Source organism: Typopeltis vanoorti, chromosome 8 (genome assembly GCF_054136105.1).
Source record: "Typopeltis vanoorti isolate ZY-2024b chromosome 8, IOZ_Tvanoo_1.0, whole genome shotgun sequence".
Classification (NCBI taxonomy): Eukaryota; Metazoa; Arthropoda; class Arachnida; order Uropygi; family Thelyphonidae; genus Typopeltis; species Typopeltis vanoorti.
In genome coordinates, this window is record NC_143556.1 from 15,141,729 (window position 1) to 15,156,138 (window position 14,410).

At 36.2% G+C, this 14,410-nt stretch overlaps 1 protein-coding gene across 2 annotated transcripts in view; it reads right to left on the reverse strand.

Annotated features, from left to right (window-relative positions):
- The window catches only part of sws (patatin like phospholipase domain containing sws), a 945,916-nt gene that overhangs the window by 810,530 nt on the left and 120,976 nt on the right, over positions 1-14,410 (reverse strand). For both annotated transcript variants that reach the window (XM_090396526.1, XM_090396525.1), the window contains exon 4: positions 10,442-10,521. In XM_090396526.1, coding sequence (XP_090252652.1) covers positions 10,442-10,521 — 80 coding nt within the window. The remainder of the gene's footprint in view (positions 1-10,441; positions 10,522-14,410) is intronic.

Here is a 14,410-nt window from a genome sequence, read left to right on the forward strand (position 1 = left end):
TTCTGCTTCATAGGCTTGTTGTTGTTCCAACTCCAAAAGAGTTTCATCATCCAGATCATTTGAATGAGAATCAATACATTCATTCACATTGTTACAATCTAAACTTGTAAAACCAAGATCTTTGCCCATCTGCACAATTTCTGTTGAGATTTCCTCTTTCTGTGTTGCAAAGGCAACAAAGTCCTTTGAACAATGTGGCAGGATATGCCATGCAGCTCTCATGTTGCTTTGAGTCACCTCTTGCCAAGATTCATAAATATTTTGAATGGCATCTTTTATGTTAAATTTCTTCCAAAATTCACTCAAAGCCCAAGAATCTTCTTCTGCTGCAGCTTTAATATCTTGAGCAAAAGTTCATCTTACATAGTAAGCCTTGAAAGTGGAGATAATGCCTTGATCCATTGGCTGCAGAATTGATGTGTTTGGAGGGAAAAAATGAATCTTGACATTTTCATCTAAGTCAGTCAATAGAGTTGGATGACCTGCATTGTCTAATAAAAGCAAAATTTTGAAACGAATATCATTCTTTTTACAATAGCTTTTAACTTCAGGGCAAAAACAAGTTTTAAACTAGTCTTCGAAAATTGAACGCTTTTTTATTCGAACGGCAATGAACAGGTAAATGTTCTTTGTAAAACCCTTAAGAGCTCTTGGGTTTTCCGCTCTGTACACTTAAATTGGCTTCAATTTTAAATCACCTGATGCATTACCTCCTAGTAAAAGTGTCAGTCAGTCTTTTGACACTTTATACCCAGCTTATGTTTTTTCCTTCTCTGCTAGAAATGGGCGCGATGGCATTCTTTTCAAGAACAAGCCAGTCTCGTCAGTGTTAAAAATTTGATCATCTATGTAGCCTTCCTTCTCAATAAGCTCCTTCAATTCATTGGGAAATAATTCTGCAATTTTAGTGTCAGCACTTGCGTTATGGAGCCCCATACGCTATTTGAAATTGTAGAACCACCCACAACTTGCTATAAAAGTTTCACTGGTTGTACCTCCTTCATTTTTGCTTTCATTTTCTTTTATTTTGTCAAAATTGACTCGTTGCTTTTGCCTAGATTATCATTTGACTCAAAGGAATCTTTTTCTGATTACAATCTTCAATCCAGATCATTAGAAGGCTTTCCGTATTTTCCATTGTAGAAGATCGATTTCTCGTGATCACTTTTGACATATAAAAAAGCGGTGCTCATTCCATGTTGTTGAATGTTTTCTTTGCTCTGAATAATTGTTCGTACAAATGATTCATTCATTGAATTTTCACGTGCTATTTTAGCAAATGAAGCGACATTTTATAACTTCAAGTTTCTTCTCTAATGTCAACCACTTGCGTTTTTTTGTTATTCCAACAGTGTCTTCTTTGTTTTGTCTCTTTTCACTCCTACTTAAATAATAAAAAAAATATTAAATACTAATATTAACACAAACAATAAAATGTCACGGGGAAAGAAGTGTCTATGTTGGAGCCAATCGAATAACTACTGCATAAACGTGGCTCTCGACTGTCACTTGCGGCACTCAGGAGTCGCCGGTCAGTGTTGACAATGTTAGTGTAATAATGATAAGTGTAATAATAAAAAGTGTAATAATAAAAACCGCATTAGACCAAAACCTGCATTGTTCAAAACCGCGCTATACAAGATCTGTATATCCATTCACTTTATCCCCACTTGGTTTATCTTTCTGACCACAGATATGCAGTCTGATACTGCTTCACTCAAACAATCCTTGGCCGCTTTCCATACATTACTGACATTCTCTTCTTGTAGCTTCTCAAACCATGACACTGCTATAAATTAAAGATGCCAAGAAATTATAGACTCAGAAAAAAAAATTTCAACAGCTAGCTGTGATCCAGAGTATTTTAATAATAAGGTGTGACACTGTTTTGCTACTTGTATATATATAAAAAAAAAAAAAAAGACTTCTGCATTACTTCAACCTTGGTATCACTTCTGGGTGACCCATAATACTTTTACACATCCAAAAGGATGTGTGCTTTGCATTGTGGGATACTAGGGCAATTAATGTGGAGTCATTAGATTCTATATACAAGTAGCTTAGTTGTGAAAATATTTCATGCATAAACTTTGTTTGCTTACACTTGGATAAGGATAAACCAAGAATATACTTTCCTGGCACCTTTAATTTAATTTATAACCAAGTGAAAAAACTTTCAACAGCCTCCTAAGTCCATCATAATTACTAAATAATAAAGTAACACGTAAAAACCACAGTGATATCTTTAATTAGTAAAGGACAGATATTTCGTACTAAAATTAATAGTACATCTTCAGTGTCTGTAACAGTAATGGAAAACAAGCAAAACATTCAGTGGATCACCTATTAAAATACAATTGTTACCACGTGCTAGGAAATAATAGAAATAACAAATTTAATCTATTAAAATAAATGGTTTTTTACATAAGATAAAAGTCTCTCGGATCTTTGAGAGAGACATACAGTCATTTCTATTTAAATTCGGTTGGTGTAAGATAGTTTCACAACTTTCTTTGAATAAGCGTTGATATTTGAATCTGCATCTATGAAGGAGAACTGCTTTTCTACAATGGATCAATAACCTTCACCCATGCATCCAATTCACTATGGAAAAAGAAAACTCTGGTACTTTATCATTTTTGGACATCCTCCTTACTAGAACGTCTTCTGGTACCTTATCTACAAGTATCTTTCGAAAACCGACATTTACTGGCAGATGCATTCACAAAAAGTCTGCGCACCATGTCTCAAAAAAATTTGGCATTCTTAAATCTCTAATTCATAGAGCACATAAAGTTTGCTCTTCCCCAATAATCTTACAACAAGAACTTTCCATCATTAAAAAGTTAATGGAATCAAATGATTACAACTCCATTCAAATCCAACAGATACTCAACTCTTATATTCCAACACCTACAGTTTCTTCAACAGTCTACAGAGTTCCTATTCCGTACATTCCAGGAATCTCAGAACCTATAGGTAGAATTCTGAAAAAGTATCAACTGATTCCAACAAATATTCCTATCAACAAAATTTCTTCTTTATTACCTTCTACAAAGAATAAACTGTCTTCTCTATCTTCGGCTGGTGTTTACCAAATACCTTGCGAATGTGATGTCTCTTATTTTGGACAAACTGACCGTTCTTTGGAAAAAAGAATAAAAGAACATCAATATTATATTGATTATAACCAACCTCTGAAGTTTGGTCTGGTGCAGCACAGTATTAACTCTACTCATAGTGTCCAGTGGGATAAAGCAGTTCTCCTCCATAGATGCAGATTCAAATATGAATGCTTATTCAAAGAAAGTTGTGAAACTATCTTACACCGACCGAATTTAAATAGAAATGACTATGTCTCTCTCAAAGATCTGGGAGACTTATCTTACGTAAAAACCATTTATCTTAATAGATTAAATTTGTTATTTCTATATTTCCTAGCACGCGGCAACAATTGTATTTTAATAGGTGATCCATCGAACGTTTTGCTTGTATTCCATTCCTATTACAGACATTGAAGATGTACTATTAATTTTAGTATGAAATATCTGTCCTTTACCAATTAAAGATATCACTGTGGTTTTCATGTGTTACTTTATTATTTAATTACTATGCCACAGGTTCCACTAAAAATCATTATAATTACTAGACTTATAGTTCAACAGAACCTTTCTTAACAGAGAATTACACATTTAGCAACCTCCCAGAACAAGTCCACATGGTCATTTTCCTCAATTGGAAGCAGAGTGTCTACCTTGGTTATAGATATGTCTTTTACATTACTAGATACAGCACTCTAAAACCCTGGTCCTTTTCATGACATCCTGTTTCAGGTAATTATCCCTTAGCAACTTTATAAAAATATCACTTCCATCTTGCTAAGAGTCTCACCCTGTCCTCCTGCAATCTGTCTCTATAGTTGAAGTTTCTCATAATTGCTCAGCCTGCATACAATGTGCTAATCTGCCAACGAATGGCATTCACATCTTCCTGTGGACCCCCGCCCCCAGTCTATAGTAGCAAGTAACAATACATTTTGCCTTATTGAACTCTTCTTGCACCAGATAGTCTCAAACAAACAATCTCTCCTAGACCTAAAATAGTCTAATTTTGTTGAAGTTGTTCTGCTATCATCAGCAATTCCTATCCTATTCCCTCTATCCTCCTTGAAAATATAGGGATAGAATGTAAAAGTTCTTGTAACTATATCATTTTCTGTCAATCAAATCTCACTAATGCCTATAATTTTTGGCCAAGTTCAACTGGCCAATGCCAAAAACTCCTCTCTCTTATTTCTGATACTTCTAGCATTCATGTACATGCATTTCAAAATCCCCTTGGACCCACAGTTACCTTTTTGTAGTGTCGTTACCAACTCATTCAGATTTGAAATCTGTGAATTCACACTTGCCTGAATCCCCCCCCCCCCAATACTTCGTTTCCCTGATTAAGCACTTCCAACCTCTCCATGAACAACACTACGCAATTTCCCAACTATCTAACTCCAGAACCATTCAAATGCAGTCCATCAGGCATAAACAAGCTTTTTGTTCATCAAATTCACTCCATGCATTATGAACTGTACACCATTCTGCATGCACATTCTTCTCATCAACTCATTTGGAATCATGACCCTTTCTCAATTCAGTCCTATCATACAAGGCAGCAGACTCACAGTCTTTACTTTTTTGCTTCAATCAGCAACTCTTTCATTACCTTTTCATCTTTCAAATCATTCATACCAGCCAAAACAATCAATTCTTTCACTTCTACTATCTGCAAACTAACAACTTCACAAACACCCTTGATCTATGGGAAATTAGTATGAGAATTAGCAATAAAAGAAACAATGAAGATATGCAGAGAAAAAGAAAAACATCAACAATATTCTTAGTGACAAACCAATAGAACATATTACACTTTGTAGATATTTATGCCCAGTTTTCAGTGAAAATAAATTAAATACAGAAGTAGATAAAAAAAAAAAAAGAGTAAAACTGTTATAATAAATGTTATATATGGTGGTGGAGGTGGGTGGTAGATGGCGTTGATGGAGATGATTCGTAGTAGAGGTTTGGTGTAGTGGTTGAGCGATGAGCCTTTGGACTCCTTGGAGGTGTCAGGAATAATAATAATAAGAAGTCAGATGAATAATTTTACATGGAACAAAATGTTGAGATCAATCAGAAGACCAAATAACAGCTATCAAATAAAAGTCAATGTTAACATTCATTATTAAAAATTATGGAAACAACTACCATGTTATAGTAAAACTTCAGTTTAATATAAACCAAAATAATCACTCAATGTTTCGAGCTTCACATTAAAGGTCATCATCTAGAGTATGCACACACATATATATATACAGGGTGTTCGGGATAAATTTGACAGTTTCGTAAGGAAAAAGAAAATCTTCTTTGTATCTATTAAATTTAATGAATTGACAAAAAACATTACAGGCAGAGTTAATTACAATACTATCAACAAGATTTACTCAAAATAACCACCATTAGCATCGATCACAGCTTCAATTCTGCTTCGGAACCTCGAACAAGCTGATGCTACAGTCTCCCTGGGAAGGGCCGCAAAAACTGTTTTAATTTTATCCATTAACTGGGCTTTTGTATTACTGGAAGTGCGATTGGTGTCTTTTTCAACTGCGCCCCATACAAAATAACCCATGGGGTTAAGGTCTGGGGAGTTTGGAGGCCAAACATTTGGACTGGTGAAGTCGTAGAAATTTTCAGACAACCATTTTTGACTTTTCCCAGAGGTGTGGCAAGGGGCCGAATCCTGCTGCCATACATACGGCCTACCATTGGCTACCCTTGTTATCCAGGGCTTGACTACAGTTAGCAACTCCACGAACAAAGCCCGAATTCCAATGCCAGGGTTCTTCAACACCTGTTCCTGCAGATTTGCGAGGAATTCTGCTGTACGAAGGCAATCAGATCGTCTGCTAGGGATCTTTCTTCTTGCTACATCCTCGTAGTCACCATTGCAAGTCTCTAGTTCATGCCTGATTGTTTTTACTGTATTCAGGGAGCATTGGGCAGCAGTCGTAATATCCTTATTTTGATGGCGGGCACGAATCATCATGATACAAGTTATTCTCTTCCATGATTCAGGTGGGTTCCAGCTATCCATCCTTTCTGACATCTTGTATATGAATGAAGAAGGGTCCAAACTTTTAAATGAAGAGAAGTGTGTGTTAATACATCTAACTTACGGAAAAATATAATTAATTATAAATATGTCAAATTTATCCCGAACACCCTGTATATATATACACACTAAGAAACATGGTATGCTAATGTTACATTAATTTGGTCAACCATTAAATCTACTGGCCTGACCTCTGGTAAAAAAAAAAAAAAAAAAAAAAACCTTACATCAAAGCTAGTCCTAATGAATTTATGCTATCTTCGCCCATAAGAACTATGGAAAAGATTGACATCAACTGGGTTTATATTAGTTGAAGTAATTTATTTGATACTAAGCAAAAAATACCGACAGGTTTCACCAACTTAGCTGCTTGGCTTCTTCAGGGTGAATGCAATAAACACAAAACAACTTAAACACTAAAAACTGTTCATGAAGGAATGAACCCAATACAACTGTATTTTACAAAACAGAAGAACGCATACATCACATGCATGGAGAGTGTATGAAGTCAACTGTTGTTATATAGGAACATTCTGCAATTGGCAGCGAGATTTAACTCTGGCGTGCTTAAAGATCTTATGAGGGTCTTCCAAATATCAGCCAGAATTAATCCTTGGTTTTTATTGAGGTTGCGTTCAGAACGGATTACTGTTATGACTTCTTTTCTTGCTGCCAATTACAGAACATTCCTACATAACAACAGTTGACTTGATACACGCCCATGCATGTGATGTACGCATTTTTCTGTTTTGTAAAATACAATTGTATTCGGTTCATTCCTTCATGAACAGTTTTTAGTGTTTAAGTTGTTTTGTATCTATTGCATTCAACCTGAAGAAGCCAAACAGCTAAGTTGGTGAAACTCTTCAGTATTTTTTACTTAGTATCAAATAAATTACTTCGACTAATATAAACCCAGTTGATGTCAATCTTTTCCAAAGCTAGTCCTGTTATCATTTAAATCTATATTACTTATAGTCTGTCACATTTTTGGCCACTGAGCATTATCAAAAAAACTGTTACCCCATTATGCCTGCTTTCCCAGAATATATGATGTTCCCAAGGTAGACAAACATAACATTCCACTTTGGCCGATATTTGAAGGTATAGACAGCCCTAATTATCACCTAGCCAAGAAATTAGCATCAACACTCAAGGAGTTGGTCGGTCATCCCCCCCCCTCCCTCCTATATAAAAAACACACAACACTTCATAAACAAAATTAAAAACACAATGCTCAGCAAAGGTGATTTATTAGTCAGTTTTCATATTTCTGCCCTTTTCACAAATTTCCCAATCAGCAACATAATTCTTCTCTTACAGAAGAAATTTCTGCACAATATTACAGCTCTTTGCCCACATACTACCTTCTGGTTACTTCGTGTGACAAAATAATTTTTACCTACAAAAAGAAGGTATGGCTATGGGCTCACCACTATCCCCCCCCCCTCCAATTGCTAACTTTTATATGGAAGCTTTTGAGCAATGTGCTCTACATTCCGTTACTTTAAAATCTACAGTTTGGCTTAAATATGTTGCAGATATTTTTGCCATCAAGACCACATGACCACCAAACTAAACACCTTCCTCAGCCACCTGAACAAACAACATGAGCACATACATTTTACTAATGAAATTGAAAATCAGAACTCACTTCCTTTCTGGAATAGGGAAGGAAGTGAAACCTAGACATACTGGCCAATATGTAAATGCTAACTCTTATGACCACACTTCATCAAAACTTGGAATCATTAACACCCTCAAAAACAGAGCTATAACATTTTTCTCTAAAGAATGACAAACAAGAATTACAAATTATTACTAATACATTTATAAATAATGGCTATAGCAAAAATACTATCAATGAAGTTCTTCATCAAAAAATGCATATAATATAGATTACAATAAAACCATAGCTATCTTATACATTAAAAGGTTATTAGATAAAATTAATAGAATTCTAAAACACCTATAAAATTAAACATATTCAACATATTAAACATATTAAAAAATTAAACATATGTCAATAAACATATGTCAATGGGCGGAGAGGATCCTCTCCGCCCATTGGCACATCCTGGAATATACCATATCCATTGCATCTGTAACTTATCTCATATTGGTGAAACTGGAAGTATAATTCCTATCTGTAAAAAAAAGAACAACACATTAAATTTAACAATTTTGGTGAAGAAGGTCTCTCAGATCACACTCTTAACACCCTACACCAAACTGCTTGGAAAAGTACCTGTTCTTTACATCATATAAAAAACAGGTATGACCACAAATTTATAGAAGCCTGTGAAATTTTGATCAACCATCCTAATCTTAATAATAACGTGGCATAAAAATCCCAAGAATTTGGATCACACACATTCAGCCCACTTAAGTTAAAGTTTTCCAGCAAACTCTTGCTTTAGGACTCTAAGCTATAATTTCAGTTCTTAGTGGCCACCATTCATACTGTTTTGTTCTAATTTATGTGTATACTTACATAAGTAATTATGTGAAAGCATATTGCTCTATAGCTTAATTATAATTATTTTTAACCAAATAGATAATAATAATAACTGGACTGTAGCTTTGATGTAGAAAGGTTTTTTTTTTTTTTTAAACCAGAGGTCAAGCCAGTAGTTTTAATGGTTGGCCAAATTAATGTAACTTTAGCATACTACATAGATTGTAATATCGCTTGTTTCATTGTATATACTCCAAATGACCTTAAATATGAAGGTCAAAATGTCGAGTGATTATTTTGGTTTATATTAAACTGAAGTTGTTTCCATAACTTTTTAATAATGACTGCTGATCACCATGTAATCATGAAGGAAATGAGTCAATGTTAGCAAATAGATGGGAGAGTTGGATGACAACATAGTTGATGATCGACTAGACTAAAAATATGAGCATTTCTGGGGTAAATAAGGAGGATGAAACAGATGGCAAAATTATACTAGAAACAAATACATCAGAAACGGGCATTTAAAAATATGTAATCACAGATAATTAAAACTGTCGGGTCACAAAACAGAATGGATATGAAATTTTAAGACCTGAAAGAAGACCAAAATATACTTAAGCTAATATACATAAGCGCTGATCAGAGTCTGAACAAATCAATTTGGAAGAATATTAATCAAAAGCTAGTCATGAAATCTTATTGATTTAGGCTATCATACAATCTGGTATAAACTAGAAATGATAATACCATATATTATGACAGCCTAAATAGTATTCACATCCTGTTCTCTTACATACCTTTGTATCTTCTGATTGGAAAAGACCCAGGTTCAATCCTCACTGTGATGAGGGAAATACTTATATGGGCTTTTTCAGTTGGAAGTGAGTTAGCTGATCTCATAAGGTGGTAGCAGGGTTTTTTCCCTCCCGTGTACAAACAAATTGGCCTTCAAATCGCATGCAATTTACAGACAAAAAATACTGCTGTTATTGGTGATGATGGGCGATAGATGCCGTTGAAGGTGGTGGTGTCATAGTTGGAGAATTGAATAGTAGTGGAGAGGATGAGATGTATTTAGCAAAGCAGAGTGGTGTGCCCTCCCATGACGAGTCCTTAGAGTCCCTGGAGGTGTCATGTAATGATAATAATAATAATGATAATAATCTTCTATTAGCCTAAAATAAATAACACTGTTTACAATGCTGAAATAGGTACGAATTGTTTATTGTATATTCTTTTCATGCAAATATATACATATGTTGGTTTGGAATAAATAATGGCATCATCTTAAGCAGAAATCCAGCAGATACTTAGGATTATTATAAGGTCTGTGTTTTTCTTGCAATTTTTTCCAAACATTCCTGTAGATCTTGGAATCAATTCTACGCTGCTATTTAGATCTCCAACAGGAATCAGTTTCATATCATTTGCCCAACACACACACACACACACACACACACACACACACACACACACACACACACACACACACACAATTTTCTACAAATTTTGTGTATAATATGAAAGGATTTACAGTGATTTTCAATTATCTGATACACATAGGGAAATGAATTTAGTAGCCAATTAACTAAGGCAATGGTTAAATAATTGTTTCAGGAATTGGATGACATTGTTAATATAACTTGGGATGGATGGATTTCAGAGGTTCTGTTATGTGAAAGTTGAGAAGTAGTAGTACAACTGATATTGTAGTGCAACCTTATCTTTACACTACAATATCATTTTAAATACAACTGAGATTTTCTAGTATGCATCCTTTTAAAATGGTAGATGAATATTTTTTTTTTAAATTACCTTTTAGCAAAACGAAGCACCATTTGTCTCTTTTTAATCCTTGTTCTGTTGCCTACTGCTTGACTTGAGAACAGTCGCACCTAGAACAAGATACACTTACTTCAATTACAAGATATTTTCAAAGTAAATGCATATTTATTTGATGACTAATGTTCAGATCTTTATACATGTAAATCATAATTTGACCTGGCTTTTCAATGAAAGTCTGGCTAAGGGTAAGGTACCCAAGGAAGGTAAGATAGTGCCATTGCATAAGGGCAGTAGCAGACTGGATGTGTCTAACTATATGCCAGTTTGTGTTTCATCAGTAGTTGTTAAGATCTTGGAGAAATTAGTGAAGGACCATATACAGCACTGGGCAGATGACAGTAATGTTATCTGCAAGAGTCAGCATGGATTTGTTAAGGGGCGCTCTTACTTTAGTAATATGCTAGTCTTTTATAATAAAGTTACAAGAGCAGTAGATGAGGGAAAGACATATACTGCCATTTTCCTAGACTTAGCAAAGACATTTGACAGGATGCCACATGATAAGCTGATATTCAAGTCGCAGCACATGGGTCTGGATGTCAGGTTGGTCAACTGGATTTAGGATTGGCTGTCCAATAGGTATCAGAAAACTGTGTCTGGTGGGGCAGTTTCAAGGAGGCAGAGGGTTACAAGTGGGATCCCACAGGGTTCAGTACTGGGACCTATATTGTTTAACCTTTATACCAATGACATTGCCAGTGGATTGCAGGGGATATTCAGTTGTTTGCAGATGATGCAAAGCTGGGAGGGGTTATTAGTAATAGTGCACATGTGGTAGCCCTGCAAGAGGATTTGAATAAGTTACACATATGGGGAAATGAATGGGGGTTTCGTTTTAATGCAGAAAAATGTAAGGTCTTGAAGTTTGGGACACATTGATGGGATGCTGCATACTGTATTGGAGGAGCTATACTGGAGAAAGTAGGGGAGACAAGAGATCTGGGATTGATGATTGATAGAAACCTGAAATTTAGAGGACATATTATTATTATTATTACGGGTATCTCCATGGAGTCAGTAGACTCATCGCGGGAGACCCAAACTAGCAAAACAATATCTGTCATATCTCTTCTTGAATTCATTTACAGATGAAGAGCTCACAACAAAGTCAGGCAATGAATTCCACTCATTTACCACCCTCCAGGCAAAAAACCTTGTTCTGACACCTTTGTTAACCACACTCTTCTTTAATTTCCAGAGATGACCTCTTGTTCTTCCATCACTATCACACAGCTGAAACATTTCCCCTGCATCAATCCTATAAAAACCTTTTAGTAATTTGAATGTTTCTATCATATCCCCTCTTCTTCGCCTATCAACCAATCTCTGCAATCCACAAGCTCTCAATCTATCAATGTAGGGAGCATTTTTTATATCACTCACCAACTTGGTCACTCTTCTCTGAACCCTCTCCACAGCCTCCTCATCTCCAAGGAATCCAGGTGACCAGACCTGAGCACAGTAATCCAAATGTGGAAGTATCAATGCTTTATAAAGGGGAATAATAACCTCTTTATCTCTGGATGTCAGTGTGTTCCTCAACAACCAAGTAATCCTATGTGCAATCTTGGACACCTTAGCAATGTGTCCTCTGAACTTCATCTCCTTATCTACCAATACCCCTAAGTCCCTAGCCTCATCAATCTCTTGGAGTACCTTTCCATCTATGTAGTACACAGCTGGTAATCTTTTAATCCCAAAATGCAAGACTTTACACTTTTCCACATTGAACTGACATCCATTTTCTTTTGCCCATTTTATCAGCTTATTTAAATCCTCCTGCAAACTTTCAACATCAGCTTGATTTTTTATTGCACTACACAACTTTGCATCATCAGCAAACAACTGAATATCTCCCTTTAAGCCATTTCCTATATCATTTATATACAAATTAAACAACATTAGCCCAAGCACAGAGCCCTGAGGCACACCACTGGTCACCTGCCTCATTCTGGACTCGGCTCCTCCATACACCACCTTATGGTATCTCTCCCTGAGCCATTCTCCTATCCATATCACCAATTTAATATCCATTCCCATCTGCTCCAATTTGCGTAACAGTGTTCTATGGGGTATCCTGTCAAAAGCCTTAGCAAAATCCAGAAGTACCACTGTGTAGCCAGTTCCTTTGTCCAACTCTGATGTTATTCTATTATGGATAGTTAATAGATTGCTAAGGCAGGATCTACCTTTAACAAAACCATGTTGGCCTCTATAGAGTATCATATCCTGATCCACCCATTCTTGAATTTTGTCTTTAACCAACTTTTCCAATACTTTTACCACTACTCCTGAGATGGTGATTGGTCTGTAATTCAATACTGCAGTTTTAGAGCCACCTTTATGCAAAGGAACCACTTTGCCTAACTTCCACTCCCTAGGGACCATACCAGAGTTCAAACTTAAATTAAATATCCAGGTAAGAGGGGTTGACAATTCATTTGCACATTTACGCAACACCCGAGCTGATATTCCATCTAAGCCTACCGCAGTGTTTGCATTTAAGTTTCGCAATATATTTAATACCTCTGATTCTTTAGCTTCAATTCTCACATTAGGTATTGCTATAGGTATAGAGATATCCTCACTTGGGTGATAGACTTTTGAGAAGTGATCACTCAGTAACTCGACTATTACATCTGATTTTGTCACCTCAATACCATCAGCACCCACTAAGGTTATCCTTCCGAAGTCATTCTTCCTCTTACTTGCCACATAGCGGAAGAACTCTTTGGGATTACCCTTGATCTCTTTGGCTAAGCTCTTCTCATAATCTGATTTAGCTTTTCTAACTATGCTGGTAACCTTCCTAGCTTGAGCCTTGTACTGCTCATGGGTGTCCTGATCGCCCTTCTCCTTGTAAATTCTCCATAACATTTTCTTTTTTTGTAGTTCAAGCTTGATACTACTGCTCATCCATCTAATGCCTGCCTTGTTTGACCTCCTGACCATGGGGACACAATCTGATATTGCTTTCCTCAGATACCCGCTGATTTTATCCCAAGCACTGCTAACATCTTTCCCTTGCAATATGTTCTGCCATGGGATGGCTGCAAGCTCACTCCGAAGCTTGTTATAATTGCCTAACCTGTAGTTTCGTACATACCCCTTCTTAATAGAAAAATCCACAGATTTTGCAACCTCCCAAGTCAATACCACATGATCGCTTTCACCAACTGGAGGTAACGAGGTCACCTTACTTATGCATATAACCTCTGAACCAATAACCAGGTCCAACACTCTCACACCACGTGTCCCTTCAGTTACGTGCTGTTTCAAGTAATTATCTCATAGCAGATGTATGAACTCCATTTCCTTTTTGCTACGTGATATTTCCTCCTTCCAATTGATATCACCATAATTAAAATCCCCCATAATAATCACTAAGCCTTCACTCATTGCACTAAGTTGCTGATGCATGAATTCAATATCTCCCCCTGTACTCCCTGGCCTATAGCAGCATCCAACTGTATATTTGGTTGCGTTGGTCACTATTTCGCACCAGACTGCCTCAAATGAACTCTCATTCACATGTCTATCATCATGATATACTACTTTCTTTGGCTGCAACACATCAGCTATCATCAACAGTACTCCTCCCCCTGTTCTATCTTCTCTATCCTCCCTGAAAATACTGTACCCATCACATTCAATTCCAGTGACCACATCTTCTGCTGACAGCCAAGTTTCACTAATGCCTACAACTTTCGGTGAGATTTCACTGACTAATGCCAAAAATTCTTCTCTCTTATTTCGAATGCTTCTAGCATTGGTATACAAAAATTGCAGATTCCCTCTAGATCTTGTACCGGCTTTAGAACTGATATATATGTCACTAACTACCGTAGTCCTATGCCGATTTTTTTCCCCTCTCTTCTGCAATTTATTCTGCCTATAAGGATCAATAAATACACAATCAGTGCTAAAGTTTCTCTCTCT